Source organism: Elephantulus edwardii, unplaced genomic scaffold (assembly GCF_000299155.1).
Source record: "Elephantulus edwardii isolate Elephantulus edwardi_28Jun2011 unplaced genomic scaffold, EleEdw1.0 scaffold00178, whole genome shotgun sequence".
Lineage (NCBI taxonomy): Eukaryota > Metazoa > Chordata > Mammalia > Macroscelidea > Macroscelididae > Elephantulus > Elephantulus edwardii.
This window is the reverse complement of record NW_006399928.1, coordinates 5,580,538-5,597,681: the sequence shown is the minus strand read 5'-3', so window position 1 is coordinate 5,597,681 and position 17,144 is coordinate 5,580,538. Positions and strand designations below refer to the sequence as shown.

Genomic DNA, 17,144 nt, shown 5'->3' with positions numbered 1-17,144 from the left:
CCCATCGCGATACGCTTTTTGATTTCCTGACTGCTGGTACCTAGAGTGTTGACTGTGGAGCCGAGCAAAGTGAAGCTGTGAACACTCTCAATCTCTTCCTCATCCATCCTGACGCTGCCAATTGGTCCAGTGGCGAGAATCTTTGTCTTCTTGACATTGAGCCTCACTCCATACTGAAGGCTGCAGTCCTTGACCCTTCGCAGCAAGTGCATGAGGTCCATTCCCATACACATCAAAAAACTCCAACAGGCAAATCCACAGGCCAGGGGGGAATAAATTCAGTAATGACATATCTAATAAGGAATTCTTATTTAAAATTTATAGCATATTCCAGCACTTCAACAAGAAAAAGGTAAACAACCCAATCACAAAATCGGCACAGCATATGAATAGACACTTCACCAAAGAAGATATTCAGATGGCAAACAAATATATGAAGAAATGTTTAAAATCCCTAGCTATCAGAGAGATGCAAATCAAAGAAACTATGAGATATCATCTCACTCTTGCAAGAATAGCAAATTTCCATAGGTTAACTAAAAACTAATGCTGATAAGATTGTGAAGAGATTGGAATTTTAATTCACTGCTGGTGGGAATGTATTGAAGGCAGTTTGGGGCGGGGTTGCGGAACACAACTTGGAAATAGAAATACCATTTGATTCAGCAATTCCACTACTAGAAATATATCCTAAAGAAACCAGAGCCACAATTCAAACAGATATATACACGCATATTCATTACTGTGTTAGTCACAATAGCAAAGAGATGGAAACAACCCCAGTGCTCATCAACAAATGAATGGACAGAAAAACGATAGTACATTCACACAATGAAATATTACACAACATTGAAAAAATAATGAACTCATAAAACAATACACAACATGGGGAAGCCTGGAGGACATTTTGCTGAAGGAAATATCTCAGTCACAAAAGGACAAATATTGCATAATACCACTGTTATAAAATAGGACAGACATGTAGAAGTTCTAAATAGAATGGGGAAAGAGTGGAGAGATAATGAACACTGCATTAGAACAGATGAGGGGAAGAACTGTCCAAAAGGAATATATAATTAGGCATTATATGTATAATAACAATCTGGAACAAGACGTACATTGTGAGGTGGGCTGGGTAAAGGAGGAGAGGGATAAAATGGGCAAGAATGAAAAGAAAGAAAGTTTTTTTTTCTAAAAAAAAAAAGAAGATTGAAGGAAAACACACATTCACTGTATCATAAAGAATTGCTTGACACTGAAAAATTTCTGTCATTATCAAATAAACAAGAGTCAATGGGAATGAAAGAATAAGTTGAAGCTGCACTAAAGACATTGGAAAATAAAATAAAATAAAGTCACAGGAATTGACAGAATACCAACGGACTTGCTTCAATTATCAGATGCAATCCTGTATGTGCTCATTTGTCTATGCCAGAAAATCTGGAGCAGAGCTACTTGGCTGAATGGCTTGAAGAAATCCATATTTGTTCCAATTCCCAAGAAAAGCAATCCAACAGAATGTGGAAATTTTCAAACAATATCATGAATATCACATGTAAGAAAACTATTGCTGAAGATCATCCAAAAGGGCTAGAACAATTGTCAGAGAAATACCAAAATTTCAAGTTGTGTTTAGAAGAGTCCAAAGCACCAGGGATATCATTGCTGAGGTCAGATGGATACTGGCTAAAAGCAGAGAATACTAAAACAAAATAATATTTTGTTTTATTGATTATCCACAAAGACTGTGTGGATCGTACAAATGATGACTAAAAATGAGATGAATGGAAATCCCCAAACCTGTAATTATACTCACACAAAATTTATACCTAGATCAAGAAACTATTGTCCAAACAACAAGGGAATATTCCATTATTTAAAATCAGGCAAGATGTGCATCTGGGCTGTACCCTTTCTCCATACCTATATAATTCTTAAACCAATCAAATAATTCAAGAAGCCGGACTCTATTTGGAAGAATGGGGCATCAGAATCAATAATCTGTGTTATGCAGATAATACTACCTTGTTTGGTGAAATTGAGAAGGACTTCAAACTCTTGCTGTAGAAGATAAGACTACAACTTTCAACAGGAGTTGCATCAAAGCTTCAAGAAGACAAAATCTTCACCACTGAATCTATACACAGTCTCATGATAGATGGAGAAAAGGGGGAAACTGTCAATTATTTCATCTTACTTAGATCCATAATAAACACCTTTGGTACAAGCAGTCAGAAGATCAGGAGATGTATTCCATTGGGTAAATCCACTATCAAGGACTTCGCAAATCACTTGCTCTGCTCCTGAAAGCTGAACAATGAATAAAGATGACAGAAGAAAAAAAATTATGTCTTTGAGCAGTGGTGTTGGACAAGAGAACTGAATAGCCCATGGGTTGTCAAAAGAACAAACAGATATAACCAGAGCACTCCTTAAAGACAAGGATGTCCAAGCTTCATCTTAGATACTTTGGGCATACTTATAAGAGAGGTTATTCCTTGGAAAGAGGGAATGCTTGAAGAAGAGGAGAATCCTTGAAAGAGAGGAAGACCCACATTGAGATGGATTGATACAAGGACTGCAGCAGTGGGCTCGAATGTGTCAAAGATTAAGAGGATGGCACAGGATAGGATAGGTTTCTGATTTGTTGTTCATAGAGACACATCATGGTAGATGAAGAAAAGTTTGAAATTGTCAATGAGTTTATTGTACTTAGATCTACAATTAACCCCTTGGTGCCAGCACTCAAGAAATAAAAAAACATGTTGCATTGGGAAAGTTTGCTCTCAAGGATGTCTCCAAAATATTGTTGTGTGCTGTTGAATCAGAACCAACTCATAGCTGACCCTCAGAGGGCTTTCAGAGGCTATAAATCACTTGGTCTTTCAATATGGATTGCATCTCAGTGTCAAGAAAACAGAAATCCTCGCCACTGGATCAGTAGGCAACATCATGATAATTGGGTGTGGGGTTTTTTCCCCTCCACGATCACTTTTTATGCTTCTGAGAGCTGGATGGACAATAAATAACAATGACAGAAGAATACTTGAGCCCTTAAACTGTGTTGTTGGAAAAGAGTATTGAATATTCCACAGACCACAAAAATAACAAACATTTTGGAGAATGTGCAGCCAGAGTGCTCCTAGGAGGCAAGGATTGCAAAGCTTCATCTTGAATACTTTGGGCATATTTCTAGCAAAGGTTACTCCTTGGAGAAGGACATCACGCTTGGAAAGGTGGTGGAACAGCGAAGGAGAGGAAGCCTCTCAACCTGGTGGATTAATACAGTGACTACAGCAGTGGGCTTGAGTGTGTCAGAGATTGTGCGATTGGCACAAGATAGGATAGGATCTGTTGCTCATCAGATCCCTAAAAGTCATATTAGACTCAATGCCACCTAACAACAACAAATCACACAGGAGAAGATTGTACATCCTTCTCTAGCAGAGCAACTAGGGGATTTGAACACTTGCTTCCCTTTGGGATTGCCATTTTGTACCACTAAGCCATCAGAGCTCTCTAATAATCTCCAAAATATTAAGGAACAAGAAGGTGGGTTTAAAGAATAATACTCCCTACAACCAGGAGAAGATAAAATAGATGAATGGGACCTTCTAAGAATCAAATCCCTATGCACATCCAAAAACTTCTCCAACAGGGTAAAAAGGGAAGCCACAGACTGGGAAAAAGTATTTGGTAACGACACATCAGATAAGGGACTTATATCCAGAGTTTATAAAATACTTGAGCACCACAACAAGATAAAGGTAAATAATCCAATTGAAAAATGGGCACAGGATATGAATAGTCACTTCACCAAAGAAGACATTCAGATGGCCAACAAGCACATGAAGAAATGTTCAAAATCCCTAGCTCTAAGAGAGATGCAGATCAAAACAACTATGAGATATCATCTCACCCCAGTCAGAATAGCAAAATTTAACAGAAGAGCAAGCAACAAATGCTGGCGAGGTTGTGGAGAAACTGGAACCCTTATTCACTGGTGATGGAAGTGTAAAATGGTGCAACCCCTGTGGAAAGCGGTATGGCGCTTTCTCCAAAAGTTGCAAATAGAGATACCATTTGACCCAGCAATTCCATTACTGGGAATATACCACAAAGAAACCATAACTGCACCTAAGCAGATATATGCACACCCATTTTTATCATGCCTTTGTTCACAATAGCAAGGAGTCAACAAACGAATAGATAGAGAAGCTGTGGTATATTCACACAATGGAATACTATGCTGCATTGAAAAACAAGGAACTCATGCAATATTATTCAAAATGGGTGACCCTGGAGGACATTATGTTGAGTGAAGTATCACAGTCACAAAAGGACAAATACTGCATGGTGCCACTGTTGTCAATAAAGTAGGACTGGCATCGGGGTTGGGGGGAGACTGAGAAAGATGGGTTAAATAATATATACTGCATTGAAACAGATGGGGGAGAAAACTGTTTAAAAGGGTTATGTGATTAGGTATTTTTGTCATGACAGGAGTCCAGAGTGAAGACTACATAGTGGAGTGGACCTGGGGGAGGGATTGTAAAACAATGAAAGAATTTTTCTTTTACTTTTCCAAGAAGATAGTGTACTAGGGGGGAGGGTTGGGAGGAGAGGAAAGTGCAACAATGAATGAATGAATGAATGAATGAATGGAAATCCAAAGGCTCTGTAAATTTTCATTGAAATGAATAATAAATTTAAAAAAGAAAAAAAAGAATAATACTCCCTAATATTTTTGTTATTGTTGAATACCATCAAGTCAAAACCAACCCATGGCTGACTTACCCTACAGTGGGTTTTTAGAGGCAGTTAAGAGGAGATTGCCCATTCTTCTCCCATGGAATAGCTCCCTAATACTTTCCAAAATACTAATGTTCCCTAACACTCTCCAAAATACTAAAGAGCATGATGCAAATTTAAATACTAAGATACTTCTGTTTCTGACCATGGTCTTTTCAATCCCTCATTATGCATATGAGAGCTGGACAATGAATAAGGATTACAGAGGAGGAATAATCGATGTCTTTGAACTGTGTTATTGGAGAAAAGAACTGAATATTCCATGGACTGCCAAAAGAACAAACAGATCTGTCTCAGAGAAAGTGCATCCAAAGTGTTCCTTGGAGGCAACAATGTTTTAGCTTTCCCAACATATTTTGCCCATGTGGTTAGGAGGGACTAAAAGGGACATCACGCTTGCAAAGGTGAAGGGCCAGTAAAGGAGAGGAAGATCCTCAACGAGATGGGTTGGCCTAGAAACTGCATCAATGGCCTTAAGTATGTCAGAGATAATGAGAATGCACAGGATAGGATAGGGTTCCAATTTGTTGTTCATAGGGTGACTATGAGTTATATTCAACTCGATGGCACCTAACAATAACAGCAACAACTTTATCTCTACAAGTTAAAAAGTAGATGTGTCCTAATAAATGTCCATAGCTTCTGAATCTTTCAAATGTTGAGATTGGAGAACTACAAACTTCAAACAACACATTTCTGTAGATGTAGTTTAAGCACAGAAGCCAGTAATTTTATTTGCATAAGTAACTTATGAAGTGCTAAATATGTTTCCTTTTTTTGCTTTTTTTTTTTTTCTCACTCCTACTAACCTTACAGCTGGCTGTGGTGATGAAGTTGCTCACTATTTAGATCACCTTCTGGCACATGATGCTGCCCGTTCTAAACTACCCCTTACTGCACAGAAGAGAGGGTTACATCAGTTCCGAGATGCTGTCCAAACAACTTGCAATTTAATGTCTTTGGTGACCAAGGCCAAGGAGCTGCATATACAAAGTGAGTAATGTCGTAACTAACTGAAGTAAGGCTTGGATAACACGAAGATTAAAAAGAGAATGAAGGGTGAGGAATTAATTAAAATGTAGTAGGAATTTTGTTTATTGCTCACGGACAACTTTTTTTGTGTTCATGGACAATGTCTATATCTATAAAATAGCTGTAAAAATAATGATTTTGGTATAATTTGCTATGTATTGTTGCTGTGTGCCATGAAGTCATAATTGACTCCTAGCTGATGCTCCAAAAGGTTTCAGAGGCTATTAATCACAGGAGAGGATATTGCCCATCCTTCTCATGAGAAGCAGCTAGTGGATTAAAACCTCATGCCTTCAGGATTGCAGCACAGCTTCTTATCACTAAGTCACCAGAGTTTTGAGTAGTGTTAATTAATCTGATTTAACCAAGTAACTCATGGGTAAAAGGTAGAAAATTAGACATGACCACATTCACTTATAATATCAATATACTAAAATGATGGAAAGATTATTTTTCCTTTGTAAATTTTGCTCCTTTGAAAGAATTTTGTTTAAAGATAAAGCATTGTAAAAATATTTTTAAATAGCCATATCATGGAGAGAGATATGTGTTGTTGTTGTTTTTGTAATGTGCAATCAAGTTGCTTGTGACTCAGAGTGACACTATGTACAACAGTCCTGAATCCTAGTCTATCTTGAGATAACTTCATTGTCTCTGACACACCTACCCCCATTACCCCAATCACTGAGTCAACCCATCTCATCCAGGATCTTCCTCTCTTGTGCTTCACCTTTCCAAGCATGATGTCCCTCTCCAAGGACTGATTAGTCCTTGCAACATGTCCAAAAAATGTCAGACAGAGTTTCAAAATCCTTCCCTCCAAGGAGCAGCTTGGTTTTACCCTCTCCAGGATGATCCTGTTTGTCCATGGTATATTCAATACTCTTCACCACCACCACAACTCAGAGGCATCAATTCTTCTTCTATCATCCTTAGTCATAGTATAGCTCTCTGATGCATAGCAAGTAATTGTGAAGACCATGGCCTGGATAAAGTGAACCTTACCAAATCAAATAAAATCCACAAGAACTGAAGTTAAACATTGAATCTATCTCTCCTGAATTTAAAGCTCATCTCAGTAACAGATTTGAGGCCATGAATACTAATGAATGAAGACCAGATGAGCTGAGAGAGAGAGAGAGAGATAGTCTCTCTTAAATAACCTACAACTCCTTCCCCAAGGCCAATTGTAATATTTACAGCGTCTGTGGAGCAAGAACTATTATACTAGAGTGCTGAGAAGCCAAAGAAAAGGGAGGAAATCAGAAAAGATCTGGTGTGAAAATTACTGAATATGAACTTTGTAAGTAAACCAGTATAAAATAAAAAAATAAATAAATTTAAAATATAAAAATAACTTAATGAGCTAAATAGAAGATCTCAAACGGCAGCTAGAGAAGACAAAGCAAAGTATTATAATGAAATGTGCAAAGAGCTAGAGTTAGAAAATCAAAGGGGCTGAACTCACTCAGCATTTCTTAAGCTGAAGGAACTAAAGAACAAATTAAATCCATGAATTGCATAAATTAAGAAGCCTGTGGCCAGAATATTGAATGACCGAGGAAGTATTAAAAGAAAATAGAAGGAGTTTACAGAGTTACTGTACCAAAGAACAGAAGAATTTCATGAAACAACATATTATCAAGAGGCAATAGTGATGAAGGTGGAAGTTTATGCTGCTCTGAAGAACTTGGCGAAAAATAAAGCCTAGGAATTGATGGAATACCAATTGACGTATTTCAACAAACAGATGCTGCTCTGGACATGCTCATCAATTTGTGCCAATAAATCTGGAGGACAACTACCTTGCCAACTGACTGGAAGAGATCCATATTTATTCCCATTTCATGAAAAGGGGACCCAACAGAGTGTGGAAATTATCAGACAATATCACTAATATCACACGCAAGCAAAATCCTGCTGAAGATTATCCTAAAATGACTGGAACAGTACATTGATAGAGAACTACCAGAAATAGAAGCTGGGTTTAGGAGAAGTCTTAGCCCTAGAGACATTATTATCAATATGAATGATTTTGGGAAAAAGCAAAGCGTACCAGAGCAATGTCTATCTGTGTTTCATTGACTATGTAAAGGCATTTGACTTTGTGGATCACAACAAATTGTAGCTAACCTAGGGGAGAATGGCAATGTCAGAACACTTGTGTATGCTCATGTGAAATCTATACTCAGACCAGGAAGCCATCCTCAGAACAGAGCAAGGAAACACTGCATGGTTCAAAATCAGGAAAGGAGCATGTCAGGGATGTCTCCATACCTTTTCAATCTATATGCAGAACATATCACTCAGGAGGCTTGATTTTATGAGGATGAATTTGAAATCAGGATTGGAGGAAGACTCCTCAATAATTTGTGTTATGCAAATAAACAGCTTTGCTGAAACTGAGGAGGGACTGAAGCACTTGCTGCAGGTCAAGGACTGTAGTCTTCAATATGGACTGAAGCTCCAACATCCAGAAGACAGAGATTCTCACCACTGGCAATTGGCAGCAACATCATAGATGGAGAAGAAATTGAGGTTGCTAACAATTTCAGCTTGCTTGGCTCCATAATCAACACTCTTGGCATGAACATTCAGGAAATAAAAAGACAAATTCAACTGGGAAAACCTGCTGTCAGGGACCTCTCCAGAGTAGTGAGAAGAAACGATGCCAGTCAAGAGACTCCTGATTCAGGTCTCACCACTGGGTGCTCCTGATCCAGGCCATGGTCTTTGCAATTACTTGTCATGCACTAGAGAGCTGGACAATGACAGAGGAGACAGAAGAATTGATGCCTTTGAGTTGTGGTTCTGGAGAAGTCTTGAATATATGATTGACCACCAAGAAAATAAATAGGTCTGTCTTGGAGAGGATGAAACCAAATTTCTCCTTGGAAGCTAGGATTTTGAAGCTCCCATTCACATACTTTGGGCATGTGGCCAAGAGGGACCAGTCATTGGAGAAAGACATCATGCTTGAAAGGGTAGAGAGACAGCGAAGGAGAGGAAGACCCCAGATGAGGTGGATTGATACAGTAACTGGGGCAATGAAGTAAGGTGTGTCAGAGTCAGTGAGACTGGCTCAGGACAAGGCAGGCTTGAGAACAGTTATACACAGGGTTGCTATGAGTCACAGGAGACTAAATGGCACATAACAACAAGTCTCATTCGTCAATATTCTCCTACCCATGACCACTGCTTGAAAAGATGAAGAGTCAGTGAAAAAGAGGAAGACCCCCAAAGAGCTGGATTGACACAATGACTGCAGCAATGGGCTCAAGTGTGTCAGAGATTATGAAGATGGCATAGGCTAGGGTTCAGATGTGTTGTTCATAGGTTTGTCATGAGTCATACTCAACTCAACAGCAAAAGTTTACAGTGGAAGATATCTACCATTACTCATTGCCAAAAGTAATCACATTTCCTAGGGTTGTTCAATGCCTTTATGGTAGCAATGTATGACCATTGCTAGAGTGTTTGAATGTCAAGATTTTACAAATTATTGAGAAGCATGTTTCTTGCTACCTAAAACTTTATTGGTCATTACTAACCAACTCTTTAAATCATGAACATTGGAAAATATTTAGGAAAGAGAAATTTTAGGATATCCTTGAGTATTCTCCCTTGAGAAGGGACTTATGGGAAAATGCTATTGTTGTTGTTCTTATGTGTCGTCAAGTCAGCTGTGACACATAATGATCCTATGTACAGCAGCTCTGAAGCCTGCCCTGTATCCTGAGCCAGTCTCACTGATTCTGACACATCTATCCTCATTGCCACAGTCACTGTATCAATCCATCTCATCTGGGGTCTTCTTCTCCTGAGTTGTCTCTTCACCCTCCCAAGCATGATGACCTTCTCTAAGGACCGGTCCCTCCTGGTCACATGCCAAAAGCATGTGAGATGGAGCTTCAAATTTCTGTCTTCCAAGAAGAAATCTGGTTTTACCCTCTCCAAGACAGACCTATTTGTTTTCTTGGTAGTCAACGGTATGTTCAAGACTTCTCCAGCACCACAACACAAAGGCATCAATTCTTCTTCTGTCATCCTTAGTCATTGCCTACCTCTCTGATGCATAGCAACTAATTACAAAGACCATAGTCTGGATCAGGCACACCGTAGACTCAGGTGCACCTTAGTCTCTAGACTGAAAATATAAACTTTAATATGGTATTCTTTTACATTGTGAAACATGATAGTAGTTCCAAGATTTGGTGCTTACTTGCTTCAACTGAGTTCTGTGAGTATGAGCTCTGTTTCTTCCTTTCTGTATCTGTAAAAAGAAAACCATGGGAAAGTCTCTCCTCAGATGTTATGGTAAATATCTCAAAAATAGAAGTAAAATCTTAATATCTGATTTGATTCAGCTTGTCATTTTTTATACTATATTATACTGTAATTTATTGTGCTGTAATATATTATTTGATCCCTAGATTAGATCAGCCATTCATTCTTTATCAAGAGAAATTCATCTACTAGCAGACAAATAACTTTCTTAGAAAGTCTAGAAAATATAAAAACTAATTGCATCTTTTTTCTATTTTATGTGATATTCTATCAAAGTATCTTTTACAGCACCATTGTAACAATGATTGCACAAGTATAAGTTAATATCTTATATATAATTAATTTTAAAACTCTACACATACATTTCAAAATTCACTGACTGGACATTCTTTAAGCTATTTAATATGCATATGTCTTTTCTTTAATATTACCAAGAAAGGATAAATTTTTCTGTAAAGAATGGATCCATATGTGCTTTAAGTAGGAAATTGTTATTGTTGAGGTCAACTGTGCATTTTAATAATTACCAAAATGTTCTTTTAAATGTCAACTTCTTGCAGATGTTGACATGTATCTTCCCACAAAGTTATTTCAGGCTTCTCGATCTTCACTCAACTTATTGGACTTGCCCCACCCCTCACAGGAGGATCAGGTAAAATAACACTTGAAAGATTTTTTCACAACTTTTAATAAAACTGCCACCCTTATGGAAAATAATAGAGCTAACCATTATTGTTTCTTTTAGTAATTAGTGAGTGGAGTTTTCCCTTGTTTTGTTGATGAAGTTATATGTTTCTTTTGGTTAACTTTAAAAATTAATAGGTTTTTTTAGCCAAGCATTAAGAAAACTAGAGTGATAATATGACAATTACTGAAAGTATAGTAATTTTTATATAATACTATTAAGCATTTGATTCTGTTGTTTATGAGATTGCTATGAGTTGGAACCAACATAACAGCACCTAACAACAAACAAAATGAGATATATCTTTTTCTTTGCTTTTTATTAGTTTCATAAAATTTCTACAGAAAATATTTAAAAGTTATTTCATTTTTTTGTATGTAAAGCAGTATAAAATAAAATTTAAAAAAATAAAAATATTTGGAGGTGAAAAGATGATTCACTTTAGGGCTTAAAGCTAAACATTTGTAGAATTAATTTCTTTTCTTCCTTTTTCAAACTGAAGGTTCCCTCTGTTCATGTAGAAATACCTCTTCCGAGAGATCCATCTGGGGAAGTAGACTTCAAAGCACTGGTATTACAATTAAAAGAGAGCTCAAACTTACAGGAGCAAGCTGATATTCTCTACATTCTGTATAATATGAAGTAAGTAATGGTTATTATATATCTACTTTAATGTTTATATAGAGAGTATAGCATAGAATACTAGAGAGTACATAGCTTTAGTATCTCACAGATCTTGATTTGAATACATTAGCAACCTACCCACTGAGTAACTTAAAAGTCTCAATTGTCGTCATCTAGAAAATGTGGATTACACTTACAACATTGAATTGTTATACTAATTAAATAAAAGTTTTTAATCTATAAAGCCTCTAATCTAATACCTGGCACATAATAGTTGATCAATAATAGGTGACTATTATTATCTATACTATAAAAGATATTTTCAATCTCAAGCCTACTTCGGGCTCTCAGGCCACCATATCCGTCCTAGAAGAGACTTATCCAGACCTTGGAATTTTCACATTGTCAGCAATGTAAACAGAGACAGTAAGTCACAAAACTTAACAGAAGCTCTGTTTCCAAGATCTTCCCTCAGTAGTGCCTCAAGCAAAAAATCTCTCTCTGAAGTCGATACATGGGTTTTGAACTTACATCCTCCTAAACAAGAGATAGACAACAGCGTGAGAAATCAGTAGAAGGGTGTAGTGCAAGGCATCACAGACATGGCTGGGGAAGGGAGCATTTGACCAAGTAGCTGAGTGTGCAAGGAATGGTGATGTAGCCCGGAAAGAAAAGAGATTTCTGTAAGAGAAGTGTCTTTCATCTGCTAGGTAAAAATGCTTGTCTGTCAGATATTCTTTTAAGACTAAGCATCCAAACTAAGACAGACTAGGAAGAAGGATTGGCCATCCACTTCCAAAATATAGGTGGCCTTTGAAAACCCTATGTACAACAGAGCACACTTAGAATAGACTAACAGATATGGCAATTGAAGCTGAACCCTCAAATTTGGAAACACAAAGGAAGAAAAAGAGCTGTACGAAGACAGTAACAATTGGTACTTGGAATGTGAGATGCATGAATGTAGGAAAACTAGACATTGTAAAGAAATGGAATGCATAAATATTGACATATTGGTTATTAGCAAAATGGGATGGATTGGCATGGGACATTTTGAATACCACAACCATATGATCTATTATGCTGGAGATGAAAAAGTGGAAAAAAAGGGGGGTCACCTTCATAGTTAAAAAGGTCATTTCTAGATCCATCTAGAAATATAATATTGTGACAGGATAATATCCATATGCATACAAGGAAGACCTGTTAATACCACTATCATTCAAATTTATGTGTCTGAAATCAGAGCCAAAGATGAGGAAATAGATGCTTTCTATCAACTGTTGCAGTCAGAAATTGATCGAACATGTAACCAAAATGCATTAATAATAATGGGTGACTGGAATGCAAAAATTGGGAACCAGGAAGAAGGATCAGTAGGTGGAAAATATGGACTTGGTGACATAAATGAGACTGGGGATAGAATGATAGAATTCTGTACAACCAATGATTTATTCATAGCAAATATATTTTATATGAACCATAAATGCAGGCTATATACCTGAATTTCACCTGATGAGATGCACAGGAATGAGATAGATCACATCTGTGGAAGGAATCATTGGAGAAATTCAATATCAGCAGTGAAAACTAGACCAGGTGCGGATTGTGGAACGAACCACCAACTGCACATATGCAAGTTCAAATTAAAACTAAAGAAGGTTAAATCATATCCATAGGAATCAACATTTGGCCTTGAGTCTATGCCCTATGAATTTAAAAACCAACTCAGGAATAGGTTTGAGGCCTTGAACATTAATGAATGAAGACCAGATAAGCTGTGGGAAGATATAAAAAATATCATTCATGAAGAATGCAAAAAGTCGTTACAAAGAAGGAAAAAGAAGAAAAGACCAAAATGAATGTCAGAAGAGACTTTGGATATTGCACTAGAGCATTGAGAAGCCAAAGCAAAGGGAAGACATCAAGAAGTTAAGGAGCTGAATAGAAGATTTCAAAGGGCCTCTCAGGAAAAAAAAGCAAAATATTATAATTAAATGTGCAAGAAGCTGGAGTCGGAAAATCTAAAGGGCTGAACTCACTCAGCATTTCTTAAGTTGAAAGAACTAAAGAATAAATTCAAACCATCAGTTGCAATGCTTAAGGATACTATGGGCAGAATGTTTAATTATTCAGGAAGTATTAAAAGAAGATGGAAGGAGTATACAGTCATTGTACAAAAAAACAGTTGGCTGAAATTGAAGAATATCAAGAACCAAATATGACCAAGAGGCAATGGTGATAAAGGGGTAAGTTTAGGCTGCTCTGAAGGACTTGATAAAAAAATGAAACCCCAGTAATTAATGGAATACCAATTGATATATTTCAGCAAACAGATGCTGCCCTGGATGTGCTCACCAACTTGTGACATGAAATCTGGAGGACAACTACATAGCCAACTGACTGGAAAAGATGCATATTTCTTTCCTTTTTTTAAAAAAAAAAGTTATCTGATAGAGTGTGGAAACTGTCGAACAATGTCACTAATATCACACATAAGCAAAATCTTGCTGAAGATTATAAAAACAATTACTGGAACAGTACATTGACAGAGAACTATCAGAAATACAAGCTGGATTTAGAAGAGGTTGTGGCACTAAGGACATTATTGCCAATATCAGATGGATCTTGGCAGAAATCAGAGAGCACCAGAAGAATGTATATCTGTGTTTCTTTGACTAGGCAAAGACATTTGACTGTGTGGATAACAACAAATTGCAGTTAACCTTGAGGAAAATGGGAATCCAGAACACTTGATTGTGTTTATGTGAAACCTATACTCAGATCAGGAAGCAGTCCTCAGAACAGAGCAGGGAAACACTGCATGGTTCAAAATCAGGACAGGAGTGTGTCACAGATGCATCCTGTCTCCAAATCTTGTCAATCTATATGCAGACCAGATCATTCATGAAGCAGGGCTTTATAAGGAGGAATGTGGCATCAAGATTGGAGGAAGACTCATCAGCAACCTATGTTATGTATATGACATTACCACATTTTCTGAAACTGAGGTGGACCTGAAGCATTTGCTGCAGAAGGTCAAGGATTGTAATATTCAATATGGATTGAAGCTCAACATCAGGAACACAAAGATTCTCACCACTGGGCCAATTGGCAGCACCATGACAGATGGAGAAGAGATTGAGGTTGTTAACAATTGCAGTTTGCTTGAATTGCATTGAGAAAAATCTGAGTGCTAAAATACAGCGATGTCAGTCTAATGACAAATGTGTGCCTAATTCAGGCCATAGTCTTCTCAATTACTTGGACAATAACTAAGGATGAAAGAAGAATAGATGCCTTTGAGCTGTGGTGCTGGAGAAGAGTCTTGAACGTACCATGGACTGCCAAGAAAATAAATTTATCTGTCTTGAAGAGGGTGAAACCAAGTATCTCCTTGGAGGCTACGATTTTGAAGCTCCATCTCACATACTTTGGGCACATGGTCAGTAGAGACTGGTCTTTGGAGAAGGACATCATGCTTGGAAGGGAGGACGGACAACACAAGAGACTACGACACCAAATGAGTTAGATTGATATGGTATCTGCAGCAATAAAGGTTGGTGTGTCAAAATTAGTGAGACTGGCTTAGGACAGGGAAGGGTTCAGAGCTGCTGTACATAGGGTGGCTACACATTGCAGGAGACTCAACAGCACATAACAACAACATACTATAACATAACTATACAACGTAACTATACTCCTAGTTAGAGTTAACAAGACTTCGGGGAGGGCCTTTGTATTTAAAGTTGGTTGTTATTAGATTTTGGAGGAATATTCTTCTAAGTGGTACAGCACTCTTCTGTCAATTTGCTGTACTGAAGTAACTGTGATGCTGAACCTTATGCCATTGGGGTGTCGGATGCCATAATAGTTACTCATGGTGGACAGTGTTTGGTGGAGCTTCCAGTTTAAGACAGGTTTGGAAGCAGAAGTGGCATCCACTTCCTAAACAACATACCTCTGGAAACGATGAACTTTGATAAATGTCGATAGTTATAGAAAGGTTTCAGGCCTTTTGTTTGTAGGGTCACTATGAGTCGTGCTCAACTCAACAGCAATCAACAACATAATCATTATTGGGAAAAAACCTCTAATTTGTGTTCAGTCGATTTCAATTCATTTGGTACAGAATAGAAATGCTGTGTAAGAAAAGGGGATAAGTAATGTATACTGCATTGAAACAGATGAGGGAGAGAACTGTTTGAAAGGAATATATAATTGGGTATTATTTTCATGACAAGAGTCCAGAATGAGAGCTTCATGAGGAAGTGCACTCGTGGGGAGGGGTGGAATTGTATAGTAATGACAGGTTTTTTGTTTTTATTTTTTTACTTTTCAAAGAGAAAAAACAACTGGGGGAGGGGTGGACAGGGGGGAAAATGTGCAACAATGAATGAATGGTAATCCAAAGTCTCTATAAAATTTCATTAAAATTTCAATTAAAAATTTTTTCTTGACTATAATCTATTTTTAAGCATCCCATATTGGTTTTGGGTTTTTATTGAACTGAATATAATCATTCATATACAATGCGTTTTGTATATGTACTTTGTGTTTTATATAATCATTCATATGTATTATATCCTATACAACCACCTTTGCTCTATGTTTTTCATCATCCCATATTTTCAAATCCCCACTGAAAATTTCTCAATCCTTCACTACCCCCTCTTCACCCAACATCCTCTGCTATTCCAGGGATTTTCCCTTCATCCCCTTTTCTTGCCCCTCCTTCTCCCTTTCCCCTTTGCTTTTGTGAACATTTACACATTATCTTGCTCAGTTATCCTTCTATTGTAACAATAGTGGTCTTAAGCAATATTAGTCCTTATGTGACTGAGATATTTCACTCAATATAATACTCTCCAATCTTTCCCAAGTTGTATTTTATTACTATAATCTTTATAGTAACAAATCAACAGGCTTTTTTTCTACACCACCACTGAGTGTGTTCAAACTGCCTATCTTTAGGTTAGAAACTGACTACAAAACATTTGTACCCACCATTACACTTCTATTATTCAGTAAAATCGACAAATAAAAGAATTTCTTTTTCATTTTTTTAATAAACAATGTAATTTTTTATTAGTTTGCTAACAGAGTTGGTATATACTGTGTTTCACACTATTGTTCATTCACATTGTATTTCATACAATCATTCTCATACATTATATTTTATAAAATTAATCATGATTGGGCCTTGCCCATCCTCACTCTGATTTTCACCCAGATCCTTTCCATTTACTGCTGTGTCAGGTGCCTGCCAGACACTTTTTATATAGATACCTCAACATTAATATATTCAAATTGTCTTCCTCTCTCCAGATGCCCATATTCCCACACAAAATAATCTTTCTTTTTTTATTCATGTTATGGTTGCTCTTCAAAAATGGTCTGTGTTGCCCCTTAAGAGCTTAGTTCAGATGTTAAAACTGATAATTATATATGTTTTAACACGTATCAATTTAAACACATATTGTGAAAAGTTCTGTGTTCATATAGCTAAGCTTTCAGGAATGGCAGAGCAGAATTCAAAGCTGGTCTAAAAATAGTTTAAGGAGCAGGTAAAGGAGACTGGATTTGGCGGCTTTATTATGATTGGGAATAAAGCTGGAATTCATGTTTTCATGCATAGGCCAGGACTTCTGTAGCTTAAACATCCCAAGGACACCAAAGTATGCACATTTGCTTATCAGCTTAC

The 17,144-nt window shown here is 37.2% G+C and overlaps 1 protein-coding gene across 4 annotated transcripts in view; it reads left to right on the top strand.

The window, feature by feature from the left end:
* PHKA1 (phosphorylase kinase, alpha 1 (muscle)) overlaps positions 1 to 17,144 on the top strand; it is a 742,463-nt gene that overhangs the window by 538,534 nt on the left and 186,785 nt on the right. For 3 of the 4 annotated variants that reach the window (XM_006895991.1, XM_006895992.1, XM_006895990.1), the window contains 3 exons: positions 5,629 to 5,805; positions 10,692 to 10,783; positions 11,319 to 11,458. In XM_006895991.1, the coding sequence (XP_006896053.1) occupies positions 5,629 to 5,805; positions 10,692 to 10,783; positions 11,319 to 11,458 (409 nt within the window). The remainder of the gene's footprint in view (positions 1 to 5,628; positions 5,806 to 10,691; positions 10,784 to 11,318; positions 11,459 to 17,144) is intronic. The other variant, XM_006895993.1, reaches the window with a different exon arrangement.